The sequence below is a fragment of the Piliocolobus tephrosceles genome, chromosome 17 (genome assembly GCF_002776525.5).
Source record: "Piliocolobus tephrosceles isolate RC106 chromosome 17, ASM277652v3, whole genome shotgun sequence".
NCBI lineage: Eukaryota > Metazoa > Chordata > Mammalia > Primates > Cercopithecidae > Piliocolobus > Piliocolobus tephrosceles.
The window spans coordinates 52,336,488-52,352,386 of NC_045450.1; the positions used below are offsets into that span (position 1 = coordinate 52,336,488).

Sequence of the window (15,899 nt, forward strand, 5' to 3'; positions counted from 1 at the left end):
CGACAGAGCGAGACTCCATCTCAAAAAAAAAAAAAAAAAAAAAGGAGTGATGGGGGCTGCTGGTCACAGTCTGAAGAACCTTGCAGGTACTGAGAGAGGGTCTCAGTTGCTGGAACAGAGAAAGCAGGGGACTGGGAGGGGAGGAGTGGTTGAAAGAATGTGAGGGACAGGACAGATCCTGAAGGGCCTCGTGGGTCATGTTAGAGAGTCCAGTCTTTCTCCCTGGGACAAGAGTGGCTGTGGCTATTTCACATCAGTCTGAACAGAGTGATATTAAAGATTTAGAGTCCTGGGGTCAGACAGCCTGGGTTTGAATCTCGGTCTTGCCACTTACCAGCTGTGTGACTGTTAAAAATAACAGCAGTTAGTATTTGTTGTTTGTTCACAGTGAGATGTTAGCTAAGCATGGTGGTACATGCCTGTGGTTCCAGCTACTTGGGAGGCTAAGGCAGTAAGATCACTTGAGCCTAGGAGTTTAAGGCTGCAGTGAGCTATGAACGCACCACTGCACTGAGACCTGGGTGACAGAGTGAAACCTTGTCTAAAAAAAAAAAAGAAACAGGCCGGGTGCAGTGGCTCAAGCCTGTAATCCCAGCGCTTTGGGAGGCCGAGACGGGCGGATCACGAGGTCAGGAGATCGAGACCATCCTGGCTAACACGGTGAAACCCCGTTTCTACTAAAAAATACAAAAAAACTAGCCGGGCACGGTGGTGGGCGCCTTGCCGTGAGCTGAGATCCGGCCACTGCACTCCAGCCTGGGTGACAGAGCAAGACTCCATCTCAAAAAAAAAAAAAAAAAAGTTAGGTAGTGAGTCTACCTCAACATCCCTACCCCACATACAATTCTTCCTTCCCCAAACACTTCCTATAGAGGGACATCCTCATGAGAGGAGATCTCATTTCATCCTCCCAGCAGCCTTGGGAAATAGCTGTTGTTATTATTATTATTGTCCTCTTTTTACAGATGGGTGTCTGAAGCCCAAAAGGCTGAATAAGTGTCTTGCCCAAGGTCACACAGTTAACCTCAGGTTTCTCAAGTGTGAAGTGGGGCTAATAGGACTTACCCCCATAAGGCTGTTGCCAGGATTAAATGAGATGATGTTTGCTAAGCTCAATGCCGGGCATATAGAATGCTCTCAATAAAGTACAGTTTTTGGCACTGCCAAGTGGCTAGAATTTTAAGGTCAGTGTTGTTACTGAATAACGAATGGATGATTGCAGGTTAGAGTGGAGACAGGGAGCCCCTCCGGAAGGTTCTAACTCATCAGAAGCCCAGCTGTAGGACTTGAGGGGAGAGTTGGTGATGGCTTGGACCTGAATTCTGGCTATAGGGGTAGAGGTGAGGTGGCAGATTGCAGAGAGATTTAAGAGCCAGACCTGGCAGGAGGGGATGACTGAGTGGCCATGGAGGCTAACTGAGACATCCAGGATGACTCCTAGTTTCTGTCTTGAACAACGGGGTACATAGATGGTGAGGTGTCATGGAGAAGTTGAGACTGAGGAGAGTCAGGTGGAAAGTGGTGAATTTGGCCGGGCGCAGTGGCTCAAGCCTGTAATCCCAGCACTTTGGGAGGCCGAGACGGGCGGATCACGAGGTCAGGAGATCGAGACCATCCTGGCTAACCCGGTGAAACCCCGTCTCTACTAAAAAATACAAAAAACTAGCCGGGCGAGGTGGCAGGCTCCTGTAGTCCCAGCTACTCGGGAGGCTGAGGCAGGAGAATGGCGTGAACCCAGGAGGCAGAGCTTGCAGTGAGCTGAGATCTGGCCACTGCACTCCAGCCTGGGCGACAGAGCGAGACTCCGTCTCAAAAAAAAAAAAAGAAAGTGGTGAATTTGGTTTGGGAACCTCAAACCCAGCATGCACTGTGACAGTGCACTCAGCATCTGGGGAGGCAGCAAGCGGGCAGCTGGATACAGAGGCCTAGTGCTCAGAAGAGTGGCTTGGGTGAAGGAGAGATAAGGAAGCTGGCAACATTTAGATGGCATTGAGCTGCAGGAGCTGTGCACAGCCCAAGGGCGGGGAGGATAAGGCCCTTTCAGGGATGGGGGGAGAGAAGGGCCCTCTGTGGGAAAGTAAGATATGCAGCCAGAGAGGTAGATAGAAAACCAGCGTATTGCCTGTTGAAATTCAGGGGAAGGAAGGGCTTAAAGAAGAGGAGAGGAGCCACAAAGTCCAAAGTTTTGCTGAGATCAAGCAGGATAAGGATGAAACATGGGCACTGGGTTCAGCAACAGGAAGGTCACTGGTGACCTTGTCCAGACTAGTCAGGGGAATGGTGGATACAAAAACTGGACCAGTGTGGGAAGAGGAGCAGGCGGGTATAGTGAGAAAATGCAGGTAGACATCTCTTTAAGACACTTGGCTTTGAAAGGAGAGGAGAGAGATGGAATAAGGAATTCGGTAGCTGAAGAAAGACAGAAGGTCCACAGGGCAGTCTTTTTTTTTTTTTTTTTTTTTTGAGACAGAGTTTTGCTCTTGTCGCCCAGGCTGGAGTGCAATGGTGCCATCTTGGCTCACTGCAACCTCCACCTCCCAGGTTCAAGCAATTCTCCTGCCTCAGCCTTCTGAGTAATTGGGATTATAGTCATGAACCACCATCCTGGGACTGTTTCTTTTTTTTTTTGAATTTTTTTTTTTTTTTTTTTGAAGAAAGAATCTTGCTCTGTCACCCAGGTTGTAGTGCAGTGTGATCTCGGCTCACTGAAGCCTCTGCCTCCTGGGTTCAGCAATTCTTACGCCTCAGCCTCCCAAGTAGCTGGGACTACAGACCATGCCACCACGCCTGGCTAATTTTTGTATTTTTAATAGAGTCAGGGTTTCACCATGTTGGCCAGGCTGGTCTCAAACTCCTAGCCTCGAGTGATCCACCTGCCTCAGCCTCCCAAGGTGCTGGGATTACAGGCATGAGCCACCGCACTGGCCCAACATTTTGTAATTATAACCAATTTTACATTGAAATATAATAGGGACACAAAAAGTGTGTATGTCCTAAGTGTACAACTCTGTATATTTTCATAAGAGAACACACTCATATAGGATCAGGAAATTTAACCCAGAGCAGGAAATAGGACATTACCAGCATCCTGGAAGACTCCTTGTGGCCTCTTCAGTCACAACACCTGGAGGGAGACTACCAGGCTAACTTCTATCACCATAGATTGGTTTTGCTTGCTTTTGAACTTCATTATCAAGGGGATCATACATTCGTCCTCTCTTGGATTTGCTCTCAGATTCACCCATATTGTTGCATGTCACTGTATATTTTTCATTCTTTTTGCTGTGTGGTAATTCCATTATTCATTGACAGGTATCTGGACAGTTTCCAGGGTTTTCTTTTTTTCTTTTTTGAGACAGACTCCCGCTCTGTCACCCAGCCTGGAGTGCAGTGGCACAATATCAGCTCTATGCTGCCTCTGCATCCCAGGTTCAAGCGATTCTCCTGCCTCAGCCTCCCAGGTAGCTGGCACTATAGGTGCGCACCACCACACCCAGCTAATTTTTATATTTTTTAGCAGAGGTGGGGTTTCACCATGTTGGCCAAGCTGGTCTCGAACTCCTGACCTCAAGTGATCCACCCCCCGCCTCCCGAAGTGTTGGGATTACAGGCATGAGCCACTGCACCCAGCCTGTTTTTATTTTTCATGTGGGAGTGACTTGAGCTTGTCTGAGACTTGTGGAGAAAGTCTGAAACACCCCAAAAGGAGAAAGAAGACTAAAGTCACACTTGAGGATTTGCCAGGTGGGTGGTGAGGACCTGGCCAAGGTTGAGGATTGCTCTATGATTCCAGCCAGGCTGCTGTGCCAAGACCTCTGGGAACTCCTGCCAACCTGTGTGCAGGTGTAGAGAAGACCAGGAGTTGGGTTCCCCAGGGCTGGTTTCTATCAGCTGGGAGAAAGGCAGGCAGTGCTGAGGATACTTGCAGCAGGTGAGTGATGGGATGGTGGCTGTGAATCCAGGCTGGGGAGGAGGCTGTGCAGGGAAGGTAGGGAAGAGAAGGTAGGAGGGAGCTGGCAGAAAAAAAAAAGCAGAGGCGGACTGTGTGAGCTCTGCACAGGGTGGTGTCTGTGAAATTCTGGGCTGTATCTCCAGTGACTGGCACATACTTGGCACAGGGTTGCCATTCAGTGAACAGGTAAATAAATGAAAGAGAGCTCAAGGGGTGAGAGGTCTCAGGTAAAAGGTAGCTGAGGTGGGGGTAATGGAAAGCCTGAGGGTTGTATCAGTGTGGTTGTGGTTTAGGAAAGGGGCATTCCAAAGGCGGGTGATAAGGCTGGGGATGGCTGAAGGGAGCAGAGAGGCCAGTTTTAGGCAGGCAATCCATGGGATGCACAGGTCACCAGTGTAGGGTGCAGGGTACCCAGGCTTCGGCTTCAAGGAGGAGGGGAGAATAACATGTCTCAAACTGAGGTCCCTGGACCTCTTGCATCTGAATCTGTCAGGGGGAGGGGGAACTTGTGGAAATGCAGACCCCTGGGCCCAACCCAGACTCTTGGGGAGAAAGTAAGCACAGTATGGGAGAATTGAGCCTCAGGGAGCAAGAGTGTTTATGGGATGGGGGAGCATCCAGCCCCTCCAAGGTCAGGGGAGGGATGGGCATGGTGGCATCTATCCAGGCTAGAGGTGGACATGGGATATTCAAAGAGATAGGCTGGGCACGGTGGCTCATGCCTGTAATCCCAGCACTTTGGGAGAATGAGGCAGGCTGATCACTTGAGGTCAAGAGTTTGAGACCAGCCTGGCCAGCATGGTGAAACCCTGTCTCTACTAAAAATACAAACATTAGCCGGGCATAATGGTGGGTGCTTGTAATACCAGCTACTTGGGAGCCTGAGGCAGGAGAATCGCTTAAATCTGAGAGGCGGAGGTTGCAGTGAGCCGAGATCGTGCCACTGCACTACAGTCTGGGTGATAGCACAAGACTCTGTCTCCGAAAAAAAAAAAAAAAAAAAAACAAAGAGACACTGGGGATGGGGATCAGGATGGGAATGCAGAACCTGAGAGGCCCATGTGAGCTGGGGGCAGTAAGGATGGGACATTAGCCTAGGATGCAGCTTGACTAGGGAGGAGGCCCTGGCTGGCAGCCGGACCTGATCCTTTCCCCTGGGTCCTGGGAGGAGGGGAGTGCTCAGACTGAGCACTCACTCTGTGGGAGTAGAGGTGGGGTGGTGCATGGGGCTATGGGACGCTGCATCCAGTTCCTTCTCTGCATCCCTCTTGGCGCAGCAGCACACACTATGGGGTGGATCTAGTCCCACACTTTCAGCCTCTCTTCTCAGCCTCCCAGTCCCCTGGTGATCAGTGCCCTAACTCTCTGCCCTCCATTGGCACAGCCCCTCCAATCAGCACCCTTGGCCCATCCTTCCACTCTTCAGCCCCCTACTATCCACCTTCACACACTTAGAACCCCAGCTCTCTGTGTGTTCAGCCTTAGCACTGCTCAACAGCAACTCTTTTTTGGGAGGGATGGAGTATCACTCTGTCACCCAGGCTGGAGTGCAGTGGCGCCAGCTCCCGGGTTCAAGCGATTCTCCTGCCTCAGCCTCCTGAGTAGCTGGGATTCCAGGTGTGCGCCTTCATGCCTGGCTAATTTTTGTATTTTTAGTAGAGATGGGGGTTTTGTCATGTTGGCCAGGCTGGTCTCGAACTCCTGACCTCGTGATCCGCCCGCCTCGGCCTCCCAAAGTGCTGGGATTACAGGCGTGAACCACTGCGCCCGGCCTCAACAGCGACTCTTTAAGGCCCCTACTCTAATGTCCGATACTTCCTCCACTTAGCGCCTTCATTCTATCCCTCCATATTCATCCCCATGTTCAAATCCCTTTACGCACATTACTGACCCCAGCCGAGAAGATCCCCCCACACCCCCGTCGGTCCCCTCCCCGAGGGGAACCCCAGTCACCGGTTCCGCCCCATCCAGGCGGGCTGAGTCAGGCGGCAGGAACTGGGCGGGGGGCGGCGCCGGGAGGAGCCGAAGCCGAGCCAGAGCCGCTGGGAGTGAGCCGGGAGCCCAGCCGGGCGGCTCCAAGTGGCCAGGGCTGCAGGGTCCGCGGTGGGCGAGCGCGGGTCGGGGACCGTCCCAGACCCACCATGAACACCAAGAAGAGAGGTAGGACCCGGCTCGGGGCTGCGAAAGCTCAGGGACTGGCCCCAGGGGGCGCAGGCCGGGTTCGGGGGCCAGGAGTGGGTGTTTCGCCGAAGCGGGGTGGGGGTCTGCCGAGGAGCTCTCCCGGCCGAGGCCGGGGTGGAGGCGCACGTCCGTGACTCAGTTTCCAGGTGGGAGCCACATGAAACAGGAGGGGGCGGGGCCCTTCTCGACATCGCGCTCGGATCTGGGAATCCCCCGGCCGGGAGGGCGCCGGGACGGCGGGGCCGGTGGGGGCTGTGGGGAGCAGGTCACGCTGGCGGGCGGGGGGCAGGCAACAAACCCGCACCGGATGGGCCTGTCGGGCAGCTCCGTAGGGCTCCGAGCGTGCGCCCTGCCCCGCCCCGTGACCTCCTCTGCCTCCTGGGGTGGGGGCGCCCGAACTCCGGGTGGCCTGGGTGGGGGGGGGCGTCTGGGGCAGGGCTGGGGAGGCCGCCCCGCCCCCGGGTAAACAGGCGCTTCCGCACATTCTTCCCGCGCGCCGCCTCTTTCCTGCCCCTTCCTAGCCAGAGGAGGGTCCGCGCGCGACCCCCCTTCCTGCCCCGCGGCGGGCTGAGCCCGCACCTCGGCAGGAAGTGGGGGCCGAGCCGAGGCCACGCTGAGTCCAAGACCGAGTCGCCTGCGGCTGGCCTGTCATTAGCGCCCAGGTCGGCGGGACTAGGAGGACCCGGCCGGAGCCCGCTGGGGCAGCTGTGCCTAGCGACAGGAAAGACCTGCGCCAGCCCTGGATTCCAGCTGTGGGGAGAGGGCTTCGGGGATGCGACTGGTACTGGACACCCCCCCCCCGCCCGATCCCCCGCAGGGAGCCCCGCGCGGACTCACTCTATGATGTCCCTGTCGGTGCGGCCGCAGCGCCGTCTGCTCAGCGCCCGGGTCAGTAGGAGCCAGTCCTTCGCAGGCGTCCTCGGCAGCCACGAGCGGGGGCCCAGGTACGCGGCCTCGCAGGGTTGGTGGGGTCAAAGGGCGTCAGATGGGGCTGGGACTGGGCGCTAGTGAGGATCTGGGGGTGCGTAGTGAGGGTCTGGGGGACTCCTGCTCTCCTCTTTCTGAGGACAGCCTCTCCCTCAGGAGCTTCCCTGTCTTCAGCCCGCCGGGGCCCCCACGGAAGCCCCCCGCGCTCTCCCGAGTGTCCAGGATGTTTTCTGTGGCTCACCCAGCCGCCAAGGTGCCGCAACCCGAGCGGCTGGACCTGGTGTATGCGGCGCTGAAGCGAGGCCTGACGTGAGCAGCTCCTCTCTTCCCAGCCCTGTCCCGGGATCCCTCCCCAAGCCCGCCTCCTGCTAGCAGGAACCTTCTCCAGCCCCATGCCCTCTCCCTGCTGTCTGCACCCTGGGCAGCATGAGCCTGGAGAGCCGAGTTCATTCTTGTGGTCGCCCCTTTCCTCAGGGCCTACTTGGAAGTGCACCAGCAGGAGCAGGAGAAACTCCAGGGGCAGATAAGGGAGTCCAAGAGGAATTCCCGCTTGGTGAGTGGCGGGAGGTAGGGATGCCCTTTGCCTCTTTGGTGTGGAGGGCTGGGCAAGGCCAGCCCTGGGTGATATCTGGGTTATTTTCTGAAGTGATCTGGTTCAGGTGTGAGTAGAAAAGGGGATATCAGGAAAGGCTGAGGGCTTTTCTATCCCCAAACTTTGCTGTGCATACTTTCTGCTTGGGGCTCAGTACCTGCTCCAGGAGCTTCCAGTGGGGTAGGTGGGACCCCTACAGACATGGACAGCAGGAGATTCTGCTGCCATTGGTATTGAGCAGTGGTACTGCTGCATGGTGCTTCTTAGGAAGACGGGCTTCCCAGAGGAGGGAACACTTCTGTCGGGTCTTGGTGGGAGTTCCCCTGCAGAGGGAACCTTGCCCAAGGAAGCATAGAGCTCTCCCCAGGGGGCTGCAGGAAAAGGAATCCCAGGGAAGAGGTGGGGGGAGAGGTCCTGGAGGGTGTTGAAGGGACCAGATCTGTGCTACCAGCATCCACCAAGGGCTAGGCCAGCAGGAAGGGGCATCAGTTGCTACTGTGATGGGAGTGCTTGTGGACTGTGGTGTGAGAGAGGGGAGCTGTGATGAGTCTGAGTGCCTCTGCTGGAGTCCTCCTCATCCCTCCTAAATATTTGCCCCTTCTCCCCACCCCCTGCAGGGCTTCCTGTATGATCTGGACAAGGTGAGTATGCTTGGAATGGTACTGGAAGGGATTGGCTCACAGGGAGGGTAAGGGCCCTGGGCTTCAGGCCCCTCCTGACCCACCTCTCCCCCAGCAAGTCAAGTCCATTGAACGCTTCCTGCGACGACTGGAGTTCCATGCCAGCAAGGTATGAGTGCAGCATGTGTGCAGGGTGGGTGGGGGGTTGGATATCATAGGGAGAAGAAAGGCAGTGCCAGGCCCAGGGTGAGCAACCCCAAAGGTAAGTAAACCCAGAGGTGAGTCTCAGTCCCCCTACTGTCACCCCACTCACCTTTCCAGATCGACGAGCTGTATGAGGCATACTGTGTCCAGCGCCGTCTCCGGGATGGTGCCTACAACATGGTCCGTGCCTATACCACTGGGTCCCCGGGGAGCCGAGAGGCCCGGGACAGCCTAGCAGAGGCCACTCGGGGGCATCGCGAGTACACAGAGGTGAGGGATGGGTGCCCACAAGGCAGAGGCACAGGGTGTGGCAGGGCTAGTGGCTGGCTCTTGACCCCCTCCTGTCCCTGCCCCTCCCTCCCAGAGCATGTGTCTGCTGGAGAGTGAGCTGGAGGCACAGCTGGGCGAGTTTCATCTCCGAATGAAAGGTACTGAGTTGTGGGGGCAGGCGGGGGGCCGGAGGGAGTATGCTGAAGACCTCCGATATGGCTCACCAACTTCTCCCCTTCTCCCCCAACTCCCAGGGCTGGCTGGCTTCGCCAGGTTGTGTGTAGGCGATCAATATGAGGTATGAGAATGTGCAGGGAAAGGCTGGGTTGGTAGGGTCCCAACACCTAGGCTGCCTCATCCCGCCTGTTCCCCCAGATCTGCATGAAATATGGGCGTCAGCGCTGGAAACTACGGGGCCGAATTGAGGGTAGTGGAAAGCAGGTGTGGGACAGTGAAGAAACCATCTTTCTCCCTCTGCTCACGGAATTTCTGTCTATCAAGGTGATGTCTCTGCCCAGGATAACAGGCCACTGTGGTCCTGTGAACCCCTTGTGACCCCCATTACCCTGAGTCCCTTACTCCTGTAATCCCCTCATGGCTCCATAGCCCTGTGAAGATATCCCATGACCTTCATGATCTCTGTGGCCCTCAGAGAAACAATCTTTATGATTCTTAGGACATCATGGCCTCCTGACCCTGTGACCTCCTCATGATCTTCTGACCCTGTGAATATTTGGTCTCCTAAGCTCCCATGAGGCTGTGACCTCATAACCTCAGTGACCCTACCATGCAGACCTCTGTGATTCCCATGCTCCCAGGCTGCTTCAAGCATCCATGGCTCCATGAGCATTTATCTATCTATCTATCTATCTATCTATCTATCTATCTATCTATCTATCTATCTATCAAGGAGATGGCAGGTCTCACTCTGTCACTCAGGCTGGAGTACAGCAGTGCAATCATACCTCACTGCAGCCTCAAACTCCTGGGCTCAACCCATCCTCCCACTTCAGCCTCCCAAGTAGCTGGGACTACAGGTGCACCACCATGCCTGGCTAAATTCTTTTTTGTTTTTTTTTTTTTTTTTTGAGACAGTCTTGCCATGTTGCCCAGGTTGGTTTTGAACTCCTGGCCTTAAGTGATCCTCCCGCCTCAGCCTCCCATGACCATTTTATAAGTTCTGTGCAAATTCAGACCTCAGATTGCCCATGATCTCATAGCCCCTGCACCCCTGTGACCCCACCATGCACTCTTGGCTACAGGTGACAGAACTGAAGGGCCTGGCCAACCATGTGGTTGTGGGCAGTGTCTCCTGTGAGACCAAGGACCTGTTTGCCGCCCTGCCCCAGGTTGTGGCTGTGGATATCAATGACCTTGGCACCATCAAGCTCAGCCTGGAAGTCACATGGAGGTTGGTGGGGCTGAGGGGCTTGGGGGAGGGCCACGAGGGCTGTGGCACCTGCCAACAGCCTCTTCCCTTCCCAGCCCCTTCGACAAGGATGACCAGCCCTCAGCCGCTTCTTCTGTCAACAAGGCCTCCACAGTCACCAAGCGCTTCTCCACCTATAGCCAGAGCCCACCAGACACACCCTCACTTCGGGAACAGGCCTTCTATGTGAGTCATAGCCCAGGTCCAGGCCTTGCCATCCCCCAGAGGCTCCCTGGGGGTGGTTCTGACATGCCCTTTCCTCTTTCTCAGAACATGCTGCGACGGCAGGAGGAGCTGGAGAATGGGACAGCATGGTCCCTGTCATCCGAATCTTCAGACGACTCATCCAGCCCACAGCTCTCAGGCACTGCCCGCCACTCATCAGCCCCTAGGCCCCTGGTGCAGCAGCCTGAGCTCCTTCCCATCCAAGTTGCCTTCCGTAGGCCTGAGACCCCCAGCTCTGGTCCCCTGGATGAGGAGGGGGCCGTGGGCCCAGTCCTGGCAAATGGGCATGCACCCTACAGTCGGACTCTTAGCCACATCAGTGAGGCTAGTGTAGACGCTGCCTTGGCTGAGGCTTCAGTGGAGGCCATTGGCCCAGAAAGCCTAGCCTGGGGACCTAGCCCACCTGCACACCCAGCTCCCACCCATGGAGAGCACCCCAGTCCTGTTCCTCCTACCCTGGACCCTGGCCACTCTACCACAAGCTCCACCCTCGGTACAACAGGCTCTGTCCCCACATCTACAGACCCTGCCCCATCTGCACACCTAGACTCAGTTCATAAGGCCACAGACTCTGGCCCTTCAGAACTGCCAGGCCCCACTCACACCACTACAGGCTCCACCTGTAGTGCCATTCAAAGCCCCCCCACTCACACTACTAAAGGCTCTACCCACAAGCTCATAATCTCTACCCTTACTACTACAGGCCCTACTGTCAGTATCATAGGCCCAGTCCAGACTACCATAAGCCACACCCATACCATGCCAAGCCCCACCCATACCCCCACAAGTCCCACCCATAAAACCAGGATGTCAACTCCTACCACTATAAGTCCCACCCACACACCCACAAGTCCCACTCATAAAACCAGGATGTCACCTCCCACCACTACAAGTCCAAACCCCAGTGCTATGGGCCTAGTCCAGACTGCCACAAGCCCCACCCATCCCACCACAAGCCCCACCCTTATAAATGTAAGTCCTTCCACTTCTCCAGAACTTGCTACCCTCTCCAGCCCCTCCAAACACTCAGACCCCACCCTCCCAGGCACGGACTCCCTTCCCTGTAGTCCCCCAGCCTCCAATTCCTGCACTCAGGCAGACTCTATAGTCCCCAGCACCTCCCACCCAAGTCCTGCCCATTCCAGTAGGAAACCCCTCACAAGCCCTGCCCCAGATCCCCCAGAGTCTATGGTTCAGAGTCTAAGCCCCACTCCCTCACCCCCAACCCCTGCACCCCAGCATTCAGACCTTAGCCTGGCCATGGCTGTCCAGACCCCAGTCCCAGGGGCAGCCGGAGGGTCTGGGGACAAGATCCTGGAGGAGGCACTGGGGGCCCTAATGGCTGCCCTGGATGACTACCGTGGCCAGTTTCCTGAGCTGCAGGGCCTGGAGCAGGAAGTGACCCGACTAGAGAGTCTGCTCATGGTGAGGAGGGCTGGGCTGGGCTAGGGCAACCAGGGAGGGCAGCCAGCGGGCAGCAGCTGCTCTGACACCCTTCACAACCTCAGCAGAGACAAGGTCTGACTCGCAGCCGGGCCTCCAGTCTCAGCATCACCGTGGAGCATGCCTTGGAGAGCTTCAGCTTCCTCAATGAAGACGAAGATGAAGACAATGATGTTCCTGGGGACAGGTGGGGGGCTAGGCAAGGTGGACATGAGGCTCCGTGAGAGGGAAAAGGTGAGGTAGGACCAGGGAAAGGTGGAACAGGTGAATTGGGAGAAAGTCAAAGGGGAGGACAGGTGAGGCAGGGTCAGGTGGAGCACATGAGGACTGAGTTGCTGGCAGGTGCACCTGTGTCCACCCCCCATGTCCTTCATGCGCATGTCTCCAACCCTATGTATCCCCCCCCCAGTGCTTCTGACCGCCCTCCTCATCTCTGCAATGTCTTCCTCCTCTTCCAGTCCCCATCAGCTTGGGTGCCTCCAGCCCCTCCTCTTCCCCTTGGCCTCACCTTGGACCTGCCCTTTGAAGAAGCTCTCTCAGTGCCTCGCAGTTCACTCTGGGACCCCAGCACTGCCCCACTCCTTCTTGACCCCAACTCTCCCAGAGGCCCTGGCCCCTCAACTGTCAGTCCTGGAGTGGCCTTTGCTGGTTCCCAGTTGAGAGTTGTGCCAGGTCCCTCCTCCCTCTGCTGTTGCCCAGGTTACAGCCCCATGCCCTGCACCCTTTGCAGTCCACTTGTCATAAACCATCCCGCCTGCAGCCTACTCCTACCCACGCCATCCCCAGTGGTCCCAGCTGGAGGTAGCACGGAGCAGACTGACTCCAGAAATCCCTTCTACCACCTGCTGATCCCAGCCCCTTCCTCCTAGAAATCCTCCACGAACTTACCCCACTGTCTGCTGTCAGTGCATCATCTTCTTCCTTTCTGGGATGGGGGAAGCGTAATAAAAATAAACACTGGTGACCAGGTGGTGATGCGTGCCTCCTGGTGACCAGGTGGTGATGTGTGCCTCTGGGGTGGTTGACCCCATTTTTCCCTCAGGCCTCCAAGCAGCCCAGAGGCTGGGGCTGAGGACAGCATAGACTCGCCCAGTGCCCGCCCCCTCAGCACGGGGTGTCCAGCTCTGGACACTGCCTTGGTCCGGCACCTGTACCACTGCAGTCGCCTCCTGCTGGTGAGGCTGATGGTGTTTCCCCACCCTTCCCTTGTAACCCCTAACCCCAGGGAGTCCTGTTCTTCAATCCTGGTCCTCTATACCTCCTCTGAGTGCCACACCCAGTGCCCCAGGGCCCTTGGCATCTGGCCCTTGCTGAGTGGAGTATCTTCCAACTCTGTAGCCCCAACCTCCCCAAGTGGGGAGGGACTTGTCCCTGAGCACGATCCTCCCAAGCCCTACCCTGATGCCTGAGCTACGTGGCCACCCATATTCTCCAGAAACTGGGCACATTTGGGCCTCTGCGATGCCAGGAGGCATGGGCCCTGGAGCGGCTGCTGCGGGAAGCCCGAGTGCTGGAGGCAGTATGCGAGTTCAGCAGGCGGTGGGAGATTCCGGCCAGCTCTGCCCAGGAAGGTAAAGGCCCAGTGGGTTGGGGCTCTGCCATCTGCCTTGAAGTTCCTGCCTCAGCCTACCACCATCTGCATGCTCTCTACTCACCCGCCTGCTCTATTGCTGACAGTTTCCCTCACGCCCTCACAGTGGTGCAGTTCTCGGCCTCTCGGCCTGGCTTCCTGACCTTCTGGGACCAGTGCACAGAGAGACTCAGCTGCTTCCTCTGCCCAGTGGAGCGGGTGCTTCTCACCTTCTGCAACCAGTATGGTGCCCGCCTCTCCCTGCGCCAGCCAGGCTTGGCTGAGGCTGGTGAGTAGGCTGCCTCCTCCTTCCACCCTTGCTCAGATTCCCAGTGACAGGAAGCTCGGGGAAGCCAGGTCAGTCCACACAGATAAATGAACTGGGCACCGAGGAGACCAGGAAAGACTTGGGCCTTAAAGCAGAAGGACCCAGATGGGTGGGGTTTGAACAGAGGGCCCCTGGACCTAAGCCTGGGATAGGAGCATCTCTCCCCTCTAAAAACCTGTGTTCAGGCCGGGCGCGGTGGCTCAAGCCTGTAATCCCAGCACTTTGGGAGGCCGAGACGGGTGGATCACGAGGTCAGGAGATCGAGACCATCCTGGCCTACACGGTGAAACCCCGTCTCTACTAAAAAATACAAAAAACTAGCCGGGCGAGATGGCGGGCGCCTGTAGTCCCAGCTACTTGGGAGGCTGAGGCAGGAGAATGGCGTAAACCCGGGAGGCAGAGCTTGCAGTGAGCCGAGATTACGCCACTGCACTCCAGCCTGGGTGACAGAGCGAGACTCCGTCTCAAAAAAAAAAAACACCTGTGTTCACCCAAACTCTGAGGCCCGTGCTACTGCCTCCTGCAGTGTGTGTGAAGTTCCTGGAGGATGCCCTGGGGCAGAAGCTGCCTAGAAGGCCCCAGCCAGGGCCTGGAGAGCAGCTCACGGTCTTTCAGTTCTGGAGTTTTGTGGAAACCTTGGACAGCCCCACCATGGAGGCCTACGTGACCGAGACTGCCGAGGAGGGTGAGGCGGTGGCCCCGATCACAAAGTGGCCTGACTCTTTGGATCTGAGGACATGAGTCCACCAGCGGGAGCTCCTCACCCTGTCACCTTGCCTATCCACCCACTATATCCCCTTTTTTCAGTGTTACTGGTGCGGAATCTGAACTCAGATGACCAGGCTGTTGTGCTGAAGGCCCTGAGATTGGCGCCCGAGGGGCGTCTGCGAAGGGATGGGCTGCGGGCCCTCAGCTCCCTGCTCGTCCACGGCAACAACAAGGTCATGGCTGCTGTCAGCACCCAGCTCCGGAGCCTGTCACTGGGCCCTGCCTTCCGGGAGAGGGTGAGTCGGACAGGGCTCCCTTGAGGGCAAGGGCTGGAGTCCTGGGCTCCCAGCATCTGGCTAAGTCTGTCCTCCCACCCTTCCACAGGCCCTCCTGTGCTTTCTGGACCAGCTGGAGGATGAGGATGTGCAGACTCGAGTGGCTGGCTGCCTGGCTCTAGGCTGCATCAAGGTGACCCCTGCCAACCCTCCCACCCCTCTGTCCCCTTCCGGCACCCCCACCCCTGAGCCCCTCCCATCTGCTCCCCTGGGCCCACCTCAATGTTCCCTCCCCTGACAGGCTCCCGAGGGCATTGAGCCCCTGGTGTACCTCTGCCAAACTGACACAGAAGCTGTGAGGGAAGCTGCCCAGCAGAGCCTACAGCAGTGTGGTGAGGCTGGGGGGTGGGAGAGATGGGTGGAGTTCTGGAACATCTTGGCTGATGGGGGTAGGAGAGATGGCGCCAGGGGTGGGAGAGTGGGATGGGGCTAGGGCCACCCCGACCCCATCCTCACTCATTACAGGAGAAGAGGGACAGTCTGCCCATCGACGGCTAGAGGAGTCCCTGGACGCCCTGCCCCGCATCTTTGGGCCTGGCAGCATGGCGAGCACAGCATTCTAAACTATTCACCCACGGGTTCCTGGCGCCCCTTCCCCCTACTTTCAGGGCTCACCAGGCACTGGCAAGGAGGGTAAGGGCTGGCTCCAGATACCCCTCCCCCACAGATTCCTAGCAATGAAAATCTAATATATTCTTCTGTTGCCCCTGGGGTTGGAGAGTCAGTGCCTGCAGTCAAGTGCCTCCCAGCCTAGGCTCAGCACATCCCTTGCCGCATATCAGTGTCCAGGGCTTGGCCACCCTGCCTCTGCCCAGCCACATCCCTTGATTTTGTATTTTATTTACAGAGTTTTACAGAAAATAAAAAAGCAAAATGCCTTTCCTACATGGCCTGGTACACTCCCTACCCTCTGCTCCAACACCCTCTGGCTGTGGCCCTGCCTGACACTGGTGTGTCCACACTGCAGCTATGACAGTGCCATGTGCACTTGTCCTGGAAATCCAGGTGGAAGAAAGCCCAGAAGGCTGGAACTGGGCTTGGAGAAGAGAGCAGGGGAAAAGGGTGGTTCAGCCTACAGGTGGGGCCTACGCTGGGCCTGGGAACTATGGCCCAAG

The 15,899-nt window shown here is 56.9% G+C and overlaps 1 protein-coding gene across 3 annotated transcripts in view; it reads left to right on the plus strand.

Annotated features, from left to right (window-relative positions):
• RIPOR1 (RHO family interacting cell polarization regulator 1) overlaps positions 1 to 15,669 on the plus strand; it is an 18,804-nt gene extending 3,135 nt beyond the window's left edge. The window contains exons 1-22 of one of the 3 annotated variants that reach the window (XM_023210173.2): positions 5,975 to 6,112; positions 6,951 to 7,077; positions 7,217 to 7,369; positions 7,535 to 7,613; positions 8,270 to 8,293; positions 8,388 to 8,441; positions 8,594 to 8,746; positions 8,841 to 8,904; positions 9,001 to 9,044; positions 9,122 to 9,247; positions 10,009 to 10,157; positions 10,232 to 10,361; positions 10,446 to 11,825; positions 11,912 to 12,030; positions 12,886 to 13,018; positions 13,279 to 13,414; positions 13,541 to 13,702; positions 14,268 to 14,426; positions 14,549 to 14,745; positions 14,834 to 14,917; positions 15,026 to 15,116; positions 15,250 to 15,669. In XM_023210173.2, the coding sequence (XP_023065941.1) occupies positions 6,094 to 6,112; positions 6,951 to 7,077; positions 7,217 to 7,369; positions 7,535 to 7,613; positions 8,270 to 8,293; positions 8,388 to 8,441; positions 8,594 to 8,746; positions 8,841 to 8,904; positions 9,001 to 9,044; positions 9,122 to 9,247; positions 10,009 to 10,157; positions 10,232 to 10,361; positions 10,446 to 11,825; positions 11,912 to 12,030; positions 12,886 to 13,018; positions 13,279 to 13,414; positions 13,541 to 13,702; positions 14,268 to 14,426; positions 14,549 to 14,745; positions 14,834 to 14,917; positions 15,026 to 15,116; positions 15,250 to 15,347 (3,681 nt within the window). In that variant the 5' untranslated portion in view covers positions 5,975 to 6,093 and the 3' untranslated portion in view covers positions 15,348 to 15,669. Of the gene's footprint in view, positions 1 to 5,974; positions 6,113 to 6,950; positions 7,078 to 7,216; positions 7,370 to 7,534; positions 7,614 to 8,269; positions 8,294 to 8,387; positions 8,442 to 8,593; positions 8,747 to 8,840; positions 8,905 to 9,000; positions 9,045 to 9,121; positions 9,248 to 10,008; positions 10,158 to 10,231; positions 10,362 to 10,445; positions 11,826 to 11,908; positions 12,031 to 12,885; positions 13,019 to 13,278; positions 13,415 to 13,540; positions 13,703 to 14,267; positions 14,427 to 14,548; positions 14,746 to 14,833; positions 14,918 to 15,025; positions 15,117 to 15,249 lie in introns of those variants that run through there. The other 2 variants (XM_023210172.2, XM_023210174.2) reach the window with 2 other exon arrangements.
• Positions 15,670 to 15,899: the final 230 nt, after the last annotated feature.